This window comes from Camarhynchus parvulus, chromosome 17 (assembly GCF_901933205.1).
Source record: "Camarhynchus parvulus chromosome 17, STF_HiC, whole genome shotgun sequence".
NCBI classification, from domain to species: Eukaryota; Metazoa; Chordata; class Aves; order Passeriformes; family Thraupidae; genus Camarhynchus; species Camarhynchus parvulus.
The window spans coordinates 1,928,753-1,940,624 of NC_044587.1; the positions used below are offsets into that span (position 1 = coordinate 1,928,753).

At 46.9% G+C, this 11,872-nt stretch overlaps 1 protein-coding gene across 1 annotated transcript; it reads left to right on the forward strand.

Moving 5' to 3' along the window:
* The first annotated feature begins 2,545 nt into the window (after window positions 1-2,545).
* Window positions 2,546-11,822, forward strand: STOM (stomatin). The gene is made up of 8 exons (XM_030961377.1): window positions 2,546-2,724; window positions 5,695-5,798; window positions 6,621-6,693; window positions 7,618-7,700; window positions 8,867-9,070; window positions 9,571-9,705; window positions 10,140-10,320; window positions 11,211-11,822. The coding sequence occupies exons 1-8, from the start codon at window positions 2,676-2,678 to the stop codon at window positions 11,339-11,341; spliced, it is 960 nt and encodes a 319-aa protein (XP_030817237.1). The 5' UTR covers window positions 2,546-2,675; the 3' UTR covers window positions 11,342-11,822.
* The last annotated feature ends 50 nt before the right edge of the window (window positions 11,823-11,872 follow it).

Here is an 11,872-nt window from a genome sequence, read left to right on the forward strand (position 1 = left end):
CCTGATTGGCGTTGGTGGTGAGGACTCTAATTCACTCCTCGCCAGACACACTGGAATTCAAGGAAAGGTTAAATAAACCAGGCTTCACTACAGAACAGTACCAAGGAGTTGCTGCTGCCAGAACTCTCATATATGAAATGACAGAGACTTATGGAAATAATAAAGTCAAAATCCCATGAAATGTTCCTCTTCATAAGACCTACGGATTAATAAATCAATTTGCAAGTCCACTGTTTTCTTCTAGGCAGACAGAAATCAAGTTCTTCATTTCCTTTAGTTATTGAACCAAAAATTAGGAGAGAAGATATTCCAACGTTATTATTCAGCAAAGAAGGAGAGGAGAGGGAAAGGGGAAAGGGAAGAAAGAGGGGAGGGGAAGGGAAGCTGTGCCGCTGGTCAGTGTCCTAGAAATGCCCTGTGGAAGAGCAGCCCGATGGCAGCAGATGGCAGCAATGCCCCACAGGACAGCGGCGTCCTTGCCCACCCCACCCAGGGGCTTGTCCAACTTCCCTGGCAAATAGCCAAAGAATAAAGTTAATGGAATGCACCCACCTAAAATTAGAGAGAAGCTTCCTCTTCTGTAAGCAAAACGCCAACATAAATCTGTACATCACTACACAGCGTGCTGCTGAGACACTGCTGAACCAGGGCTCCCAGCTCATGGAGGTCTTAATTGCTTATTTTTTACTTTAGAGAGGAGGAATGAATAAGTGCTTCTTCTTCCTTGCTGAAACAAGGTAAACCCAACCTGTACATCTCTTAATGAGCAATTTGTATAAATTTTCAAAGCACCTATAGAATCATAGAACCATTATCTTATAGCTCAGATTTTTCTAGTGGCAAATTTGCTGCAGAGGACAGGGGTTCCTCGCAGCTCATCTGCTCTTTCCACAGAGTCTTTCCCTCCCATTTCCAGCACATCCTTCCTTCCTTATCGATGCTGATGCACTCTAAACCAGCCTATTTGCCAGGAGATCCTAAGGTCAACCAGCCCATGAAATCTCACAGATTCTCATTCAATTACAGCATGGTGATATTTACAGCCCATGGTCAAATATCACATTGCATTGTAAGTTTCTTCGTGGCATTTGCGAGCTGCCTACAGGTGACAACTTGAGCACTGAATGATTATTTATCGGTTCTCATTTAGACAGCTCACAGGTTCTCCCTTCCTTTCACCTATGTGAAGAATTAGCCCCCTGTGTTACACACAGAGCATAGGTAAACTCACAAAGTTGTAGACAGTAGGACAAAAAGGTTGTGGAATTACTAATATGAGAACAGCAGGTGTCAGCACCCGTAAATGTATTAATAGCACACATATGAGTAAAGATAATGGACAGAAGGACTTTCGAAAGGTCAGAGACAGATTTAGTCTTTAGTTTCCCATACTGCTCATCTGGATCAGTCTGAAATCAACTGGCACCAGTGTGGCAGGAGGAGCTCACAGCAGCAATAGGAAGTGTTCAAGAGGGATCTTACCCTCACGGGAGAAAGTGTTGGTCATTCTCCAGTGCTGTTCTTGTCACTTGGAGACATCAAGAACCACGAGTACATTTAGCATCCAGCTCCACTGCTACCTCTGCCTCAACCAATTGTGCTACCAAACCAAAACCTTTGCTCATCGGGAACGTAATGGACAGCAAGATCCAGGCTGTCCATTTAGGCTTTTCCAAGGAAGAGTTTAACACAGATTACATCAACACTGAAGAGAAATCTATTTTAGTAGTCTAATATCATTTTTGTTCATAGGCTGAAATGTGTTTTATGAAGAAGAAGCAATTGCACTCCCAGTACACAGTGTAACGTGATAGATGCACGTTTGCACGTGCCCACTAATTACCAATATCTGATAGATATAAAGGTTAAAGGATAGCCAGTAATTATTTATGGACTTCATAACTCACACTAATATTGAATTCGACTTTGGAACTCTTGTCAAATTTAACAATCTGGTATGCAATGCCTGTGTGGGTGATGTACTTTTGCACAGACTTCGTCTCTGTGGATGGACCTTGGAAAGCAGCAGAAATCGTTCCTCTGGCCTCTTCCACAAGGGATTAAAGATCCCAACTCTCCACGTGAGAGTAAGAGAGTGTGGGGAAGAAAAGCAATAAAACCTCACAGAGCATTAAACCACGCACGAGGCCGGGGCAGCTGGAACTTTCCTCGCTGCTCCCCTCATGAGGGGATGCCCGGGGCTCACTCACCTCAGGCGATCGCTGCCCGCCGGGCCGGCCGCTCACTCCGTGCCTTTCCCTCCGGACCTCCGTGCCTTCTCCTTCGGCCCTCCCTGCCTTCTCCTTCGGTCCTCCCTGCCTTCCTGCCCTGCCTGCACTCCTGGGCTGCCCTCCAGCCGCTTCCCCTGCGCCGTCCCGGGCCGGGCGCGGCGGCGGGCGGGGGTCGCTCCATGGCCGCTCCCTCACGCCCTCAGCGGCAGCGGCGCCCCCTGGCGGCGGGGGGCGGGAGCGCGCGGCCCCACCCGGAGCGCGAGGCCGGGGCGGGGCGGGGCGGGCGCGTGGCGGCTGCGCTGAGGCGGCGCTGAGGGAGCCGCGCCGGGACCGCGGCGCTGAGGCGGCGGTGGTGGTGGCGGTGGTGACAGCGGGGCAGCGTACAGGCGGCTCGGAGGGGACGCGGGACTGACGCCGAGGCGGCTCTGAGGGAACTCGGGGACCATGTCAGACGAGGAAGCGGGGTACGCGGCCAAGCCCCGGCGGCCTACAGGTAACGGCCGCAGGGGGAGCGGGCAGGAGCTGTCCCCAAACGGCCCCGCAGCGGCCGCTCCTCGCGGGGCGCCTTCGTGTCTCTCTCTCTCCTCTTTTTGGTTTCCGTTTTCATTACTGCTTCATTTAGTCGAGGAGGAAAGTTTGGAGATGCTTCACCGAAGTTAAGCCCGCGGGAGGAGCGAAGAGTGCTTCGCTTCCCGGGCAGCCTCCGCTTCTCTGAGCCCCGGCTGCCCAGGGGTCACCGGCGGCCCCGGAGCGACCCCAGCCCCGGCTAACGGGGGCTGCTGAACCGGTTACCCGGTTATCGGGGCATGCTGAGCCCCCAGCCCCGGCTAACGGGGCGTGCGGAGCCCCCAGCCACTGATAACGGGGGATGCTGAGCCCGCAGCCACGGATAACGGGGGATGCTGAGCCCCCAGCCTCGGGTAACGGGGGATGCTGAGCCCCCAGCCCTGGCTAACGGGGGCTGCGGAGCTCCCAGCCTCGGATAACGGGGCACTGACCCCGCTGCCCCTTCGGGTACCGTGGCTGCAGGTGGTGATTCCCGGCAGGTCCTCACACCGCTCAGTGCCGGAGCATCACCAGGAGCTGCCTCGGGTCACTAAGGGGGAAACTAAGGAAATGATGACAGAGTCAACAGAAGTAATCTCTGGGACGCTGCACCAGTAAAGGAGAACAAGGAGAACTTAGAGATTGTTTTTTGACACTACTGTGGCTTTTCAGCACAGCCAAATCCTGTCTAGGTGTGACTGGAGGAAGTGGTAGAAGTCCTCAGGTGGGGCAATGAATTGTACTGAATTTTTACTTCCTGGTATCGTTATTGATGTGGGTTTTGTCCTTCCAGTTAGGAGGCGTAAGTGTGTGACGTGGGTCAGGACATTTTGGAGATGATGCACTGAGGTAGCACAACTGGCAATTTCACTCACTGGAAGCTGGAATGTTTTCCTGTTACTTCCATTGTTCAGAAACAGGCAACAGAAAAGTCCTGATTTATTCTATGCTTTTCTTGTTTGCAGCCAGAGAAGGAAATGTATTTATAAGAAAGCTTTGTGTACGAAGCCTTTGGCTGGGTAATTTGAGTTGTTGTATAAATAACTGTGGATCTCTTTGGCCCTGGTGCCCAGTGGCACATCCTGGCTCTGGTATCTTTGGAGAGGATCTGCATTTCATGTGTAACTATGTTAGTTATTAATACCTCACTGTGATCACACTGGTGTCAATCTTGTCTCTGCAAGAGCACTGAGCACTGAACACGCTGCTGAGGTGGTTTCTCCTGCAGCTCTCATGTGATCACAATAAAATATGGAGTAAGTGGCATTAGACGTAGTTTTGGTTATTGGATGTCAAAATTTTGGGGTTTTCCCATCTGAAATGCTCTGTGAAGCATCTGTGAAGACACATAACTCACTTTGAAATTGGCGTTTTGTTTTCATCAGGGCACATTTTTGCTGTTTGACAGTGGTGTGCTTATTTGGATTGTGGAGTCTTTGCAGAAGGAAATAAATCACAAATGAACCGTGTGCCACACCTCAAGCTGTAATGAGAACTTTCCCCTTCCATCTTAGCCTCCAGCACTAAGTGTGTATTATAAATTCTTAATACAGGTTGATGGTCCAAGTGATAATTTCTTGCTAAAGTAATGGTAACTGTTCCAGTCAGCCTTAAAGGCATTGAAGGCTGATTCAATTAAGTTTTTGTTTTTATTTTTTCAATAGTCCTTCTCTTTGTGGTTTATTTCTCAAAAAGTTGCTCAAGAATATTTGCATTTTTTTAATAGCCTGCTTAGACTTGCCCACCACAGCAGGCTATAAACCCAAGGTGGGGGCTTGCCTGCCTTTTAGCTCAGAGAAAATTCCAGTGGCAGTTTAGGGATACTGTCAGCCAGCACTTAGGGCAGGGTCAAGCCTTTGTTTTCAGCCGGTGGGGCAGGGTTGGGGATCACCTCCAGGAGCTGCAGAACTAGCTCATCCCACAAATGCCAGGCATGTTTCTTGTACCTCACAGAGTTTTCCACAAGACAGCATCTCTCTCCCTTCTTGTATTGTGAAGAACGACACATTGGTGCTAAATAAAGCATCCTCTTTGCTCAATCTTGAAATTTGCACATCATTTGAGGTGTGACTTCTACATGAAATTCCAAATCTCCAGAGTAGGAGGGTGATGTTTGTCAGTGCTGGGACACCCAGGGACATCCCTGCTTGGCAGCAGGCTCCTGGCAGCCCGTTAGGAGTCTCAGCTGGCAGGATAAGAAACTTCCTGTAGCTCTGTGAATGCCTCCCAGGCCACATTTTGGCATGGCTTTAGCTGGGGAGCTTTTGAAACCACCAGCTCGTTATTTGATCCCAGAGTTACCTTCAGGTGTCTTCCACTGACGGAGGAATAAGGCATGAGGAGTTTCTGGCCAAGAAATTCTTTATGGAGGTTTTATTTCATGTCCAGCTAATCTTGCACCTCATTTTATCCAACTTCCCAGATCCAACGGGTGTGAGAATTGTGGTTTCCTTAGATGTGCACCCATGACAGCTGGAGCAGAGCCCAGGTTCCAGCAATGCTGTCCCAGAGGTGGCAGGCTGGGGGGCATTTGTGCTCTACCCCTTACATGAGGTTCCTCTGACTTGTCAGAAAGCAAAGGCACACGATTTCCACTGCTGCCTGTGAGTCACTCTGCTGGAAGAACTTGGGGGAGAGAAAGGCATTTGGGAATTGAAACTTCAGTGTAGGTACACTTCTGCATAAATGCTGCTTGGACAGCATTCTGCCTCAGCTGTCTTGTACAACTTAGAGACTGATGAAAATCAAAGCAGAATTTGCCTTTTAATTTGACTTCTGATCTAAACCTAATGCATTTGGCCAGAGGAGTAGTGCTAACAGTGACTTATTTCTAGGAACATTTAACATAAATATCCAATTTAGGCACTTTAATAGGCACTCTTGGTTTTAAAAAGTGACAATTTCTGCTCTTTTGTAGATGAGGTCGACTCTGGCCTTGGTTTTTGTGGATGGATCCTGGTGATGGCCTCAATTCTTTTCACTGTTATTACATTTCCTATATCAGTATGGATGTGCATAAAGGTAAAATTGTTCACTGCTAAGGTGGATTAAAACTTTCAGCAATGCACAGTGGCTATTATTGTTCTCAATTGGATTTATTGAGAAAATAAACACAAATTAATCTAGCTCTGTTCTTTCTTGAGCTATAGTAGACCCCAGCACTGCAGTGCATTCAAACCAAAAATAAAAGTGGTATTATAATATTTGGTCAAAATAATTCCTGCATTGGTGTCTTCACTACATCTGCCCACCTGTCATTAGTAAATAAGCTCATTTGAAGGATCAGAATAATTGCAAGAACCCATAACTACTCTTAGAGGACTGATTTTTTTTAAGGTATCTCCTTGTATATCACTCATGTAAATATGAAGTATGTAAATAGAAATCTGTAATTATGTACATGGATGTGGCTGCACATGACACATTTGAAGACACAGTGTTGTCTGTGATCACTCTGAGGTTGATGTTTGCAGTTTCCAGACAGGAGGAGTATTTCCTCCTGGCTTGGCTGATGTGGCATCAGAATTGGAGCTGGAAAAATCCCTGCTGGGTCACAAATGCTGCACTTTGTTGTGTTGTTGCCAGGATATTCCTCATGGCTCTGTTGGTGCCTGAACCTGCCCAGGTGCCATCCTGTTGAGAGTCTGAGGAATATTTCTTGTGGGCTATTGTCCTGATTTTTTCCTTTTGCTCTTTGCTTTTTGACAATAAAGTTTTAGCTAAAATTCTCAAAAGCAGCCAGTAGAGAAATATGTATTAAATTTGAGACTCAAGACTGTCCTAGCCTGGTGTGTACATAATGTGGAATCCATCATGTGCATGACATCCAACAATCTGTTCCAGATTATCAAGGAATACGAGCGAGCCATCATCTTCCGCCTTGGACGCATCCTGAAAGGGGGAGCAAAGGGACCAGGTATGTCCTGGACAGCAATTTGTTCAATTAGTCATCAGCAAAACAATCATGGTGTAGAGACATTGCAGTAAAGTGGCAACTGGATTTCTCAAGAATTCTGTAACTTGGGGACAAGTTACAGTTAACTCTTACAGGAAGAGGATGTGTTGCAACAGGAATTTATGAGCCTCGTGGGTCTCTTCCAGCTTATAAAGTTCTGATTTGTACTCTGGATTGAGAAGGCAGGAAACTTAATTCTACCCAGCTCTCCTTTGTTAATGTATGATCTGCAGGCAGAATCAAAAGCACTAAATGTAAAGGGAGGAATAATGGCATCAGATGGGTTATTTGAAAAAAGTTTGATGTATCAGCTAAACCCAATGAGTCTGAAAGCCTCAATATCCTTCAAAAGTAACAGAAGCTAGTAGAGTATTTGATAGTTTTGACAAGTTGTTAGAAACTCTGAGACCTGGAAGAATGTTATTTTCTGCTGTTGCTCCTGCTGCTCAGAGTGACAGAAAGGGGCAATGGCTTCTTCCTTCATTTTCACCCAGGCTTTGCAATGTTCCACATTGCTGGAAAGCTGAAGAATCTCAGTGAGCCACCAGAACAGAAGGCAGGAGATTGGTGCTTGCCAGAATTAGGCCCCACAAGTAACTATGTGGGGAATATTTTTAAAAGTAGTTGTTAATAGTTTTGGGGCTGTTCTATTTCCAAATGTTAATAATCTCTAAGTAAGTGATACCCAGATAAATTGAAATTTCTTAGCATGCATTTTTGAAAATCTTACCTTGGTTTGGAAGCCACTAACAAGTGCTGTGCTGCTGAGTTCCTTACAAAGAGCTGCACAGCCACAACAGTTGGATTTCAGCTTATTGCAGTAACAAGTTTTGTCTGCTCTAATGACCCATTTTCACATCTTCTTGAATGGATTTTTTGGCACAGGTTTGTTTTTTGTCCTGCCTTGCACAGACAGCTTCATCAAAGTTGATATGAGAACCATCTCTTTTGATATCCCTCCTCAGGAGGTGAGTTTGCATTTGCCCTTGCACCTGCTAAAGTCCTTGCAGAATTTTGTGCACTTTGCTTTACCTTCTCCCCTCTCAGTATTGGGTAATGTGCAGTTTGAATACAGATTCCCTGTGCAGGTGCAGTGTATTGTGAAGAATACATATATCCCTTAGAAATGTCATCCAGTAAGGGAAGAGCACTGAAAGAAAACAGATGATGCTCTGAGGACCAAATGAGATAATTGAATACTGCCTGAGAGCTGGAATGGGAGGGGTTTGGAACGAAGGCTGCTGGGCTTCATACAACATTCCCTAATTGCATCTGTGAAATCTGGAAGATTTCCAGGCACAGCAGGGATCTGTCCTGTGCCAGTTTATCTACATGTATAAAATGGCTCAAGTAATGGGATGAAATTGGAATATACATCGAATGCTATTTATAGGAACTGGGGGAATGAGTGGTCAGCTCCCTTTGTTGGGTTGGTGTGCACGTGGCTCCTGTGCCCTGCCCTGCACAGGAACATGATGAAGGTGCTGCCACTGATGGCAGGTCCTAGAGAACAAAAAAATTACTTTGATTTCTAGTCTGATTTTCCTTGGACATCCTAACTTTGTAGCAGAATGTGTCCAGAGCATTAAGCCAGCTGAACTCAGTGCTGCCAACACAATGGATAACAAAAGAATAAAACCCAAGCGTCCCTCTAAAAATAAGTTACTGAACAATTGTATCCTGATGGTTGTAACTGTATCACTCATGTATCAGGGGCATTTTGAGACACAGAGATGCTCCCTGTGTGCTGCATCTGTTTCCTGTCAGATCTGTTGTGGGCTTGTTGCTCATGGTTAGTTGTAGATTGAGACAAATGGCAGCTGTCCTGGTACACTCTAAAGGGTAATTGGGAGAAACCAAATCACTGGCAGGCAGAATGTGCTTGCAGCTGCTGATGTACCATTAGTGAGGCCATCAGTAATCCAGTTTTTCTTTTGACTTGATTAAATTACGCTTATGGATTCAGGTTTGTTTGTGTTCCTTACGTAGAGGCAGAAATCAATTTTTATTTGTTCAACATGATTTCTGTGCATGCTACTCATTCTTTACCTTTGTGTTATGAAAAGCCTGCTAAAAGAGGTAGTTTGGGAAGGGACAGGGCAGGTGAATCTGTACTTTCCCCACTGCTTTTCAGATCCTGACCAAGGACTCGGTGACAATCAACGTGGATGGAGTGGTTTATTACAGGGTGCAGAACGCCACCCTGGCTGTGGCAAATGTCACCAACGCCGACTCAGCCACCCGGCTCCTGGCACAGACCACCCTGAGGAACGTCCTGGGCACCAAAAGCCTCTCTGAGATCCTCTCTGACCGTGAGGAAATTGCCCGCAGCATGCAGGTAGGAGCATCTTGGAGCAATCCATCACACAGCAGGTAGAGCAGCAGTCCCATGGATCACTTAAAGGTGGGGATTTATTTTATCTCTAAGTGATCAGTTGTGATTTGGAGCTGTAGGCAAAGCCTTAACAAGATCTCTTGGGTGGGCACACTAAGAATGTAAAATAAGAATGAGGGACTAAAGCACCTAGGGCCAGTGGGGCTAGCACGTGGAAACAAGGGATACAGGAGAGGATGGCTTCCCTGGATCCTTGTGTCTGTCCTTCACTGTGGAAGGAAACTGTGCCACAGAACTCCTTCAATTCATTAATCAAGCTCTGGGAGTTTTTGTTACTTTAAAACAGTTGTGCTCTTTTAGCTGTCACATCATACTACAAATACTAAAGCCCTGAAGGTCTGAGAATTTGAAGAGAATTCATTTGGTTTATTGGTCATTCTTCATATTTGGGCACTAGTTTGAGGCAGGTGTGTGGCTTCACTTACCTGTCCTGCCTTCTGTAGGTCACACTTGATGAGGCAACAGATGATTGGGGCATTAAGGTGGAACGTGTGGAGATCAAGGATGTGAAGTTACCTGTCCAGCTGCAGAGAGCCATGGCTGCAGAAGCAGAGGCTGCTCGGGAAGCAAGAGCCAAGGTAATGACATCAGCCTGGGGGCTGGATTTGGTTTTTCCCAAATAAGAAAGACACCATTCCCTCTCAAGCCCTTGTAGATACAGAAAAGTACAGCTTGAGGGAGAAAGTAATTTCAGTTATTTGTGGGGAGTGCCTCTGGTTTTGAGAGGCAGTGCTGGAAGAAGCCCAAAAGCTTTTGAAGATAGAATAAATACTTGCATTGCATTCTCAAGACCTGATGCCAGCTTTTGTGATCCTGCATTCTGGATGGGAGGATACCAGGCACTGGGGCCTGGAGAGCAAACAGGAGCAGCTTGTGACTGGTGGAAGCACGTGCCCAGGGCAGGTCACTGAGCAGGGTGGTACCCTGAATGCACAGCCTGTGCATTCCCTGTTCCTCCTGTTTGGAGTTCAGTTTGAGGACTGAGCTCAGTCTGGCCCGTTTGCTTCCGCAGGTGATCGCGGCTGAGGGGGAGATGAATGCGTCCAGGGCGCTGAAGGAGGCATCCATGGTGATCGCGGAGTCTCCTGCTGCTCTCCAGCTGCGCTACCTGCAGACCCTGACCACCATCGCTGCCGAGAAGAATTCCACCATCGTCTTCCCCCTGCCCATAAACATCCTGCAGGGCCTCCTAGGTGTGATGGAGTAGGGAGACTGGGAGGGGCGAGCACGGGGTCAGCCCATGTTTGCAGCACTGAGTTCCCTGTGTATTGTAGCTTGTGGCAGTGTTAGCAAAGTGGGTTTGCTGAGGAACCTTTTTGTTTTACTGAGTGTGTTACAGAACTTGTATGTAATGTTTGTGAATGTGGACAATCGCAATATCTGAAGTTGAAAGCCTCTCAGAAGGAGTACAAGCAGGTTGTGATCTTAAATAAACTTTATCCATATTGTCCTGGATGGAACACCTCTAATCCAAAACTTGTTTTCAAACAGAAGAGAAAGCTAGTTGTGGTAGAGGTGATCCAACATTTGGGATTATTCCTTCTACAAAATGGGTCTGTAGCCCTGCAAGGGAAGTGGAATAGTGTCCTGGGGGCTCCTGAAAATCAGGTTTGTGTTCTCTAAACCAGTCCCCATTGATGAGAAACAGTTGTTAGTGAAACTTTCTGACTTTCTGCCACCCAGGAATGGCACAAACATGCCGTAGTTATGGATACAACGTGCTTGTGGTCACTGATGGGCTGCCATTGTTATGAGGCTGTGTCTGCATAGAGTTGCACTGCTTTAAAGCACTGAAAAGGCTCTACATCTGTTTCTCCTAAAAATATGTTTTAAAAACCAAAGTGCTGCATTTTATCCAGATCTACAACCATATTTCTCTAGGAAATGACACGTCTGTAACTAGCAGCAGGGACAAGTGGTGTTTAACAGAAGGCACTGCACTGGTGCTTTACCTGTTGGTGCTGCTCTGTGCAGACCTGGAGTGGTTGTTGTGTCAATAAGGGCTTACACTTCAACCTCAAAGCAGCTGGGCCTCAGCTCACATAACCCAAGCTGTTAAACTTCCTGTTTTGTACCCCTGTAGAACGGATTAATAAGAGAAGAGATGGAGACAGCGTAGGGAAGACTAAGACTCGTCAGGCTGCCACCAGCATTGAGTCTGACATCCATAAAATCTGGGACGAGGCAGTGGAACTGAAATGCCAAGATCACTGATGTAAGTGCCCTTCTCCCACTGGCCAGCATAACTCCATAAGTAGTTTCTTATGCCCTTTCTGCTCCAATCAGCTCTGTATTTACAGGTGATTTAGGCCTGGGTACCTGTGCCTCGACACGCTGTGCCTTTGTCACTGGCAGGAGATGCCCATGTGCTGTTGTTTTTCTGCCTGTCTGCTGGGCAGGTTTTCCTCTGCATCACCAAAGCAATATACTCTGTGTTTGTCAAGGTGGCAGCTGATGTAAGCTGAGCTTAACTTCTGGCTGGGAGCGGGAGAAACAGTTAACAAAGCTGGAATAATTAGCATTGCTGTGCTCAGGCACTTGGAGTGGGAAGCAGAGCCACAGCACAGCTCCAGGTTAATCCTTGGGGAAGATGAGTCACCCTGTAACTCCCGCTGCTGCTGCAGGTGCCACCCCTGTGAATTCTTGTTGATAACACAGGATGCTTTTTTGCTCTCATCCTGAATAAAAAAAACATGCTGTTTACTAATGAGTGAGTTTCTGAAAGAGTAAAATACTGTTTATCAG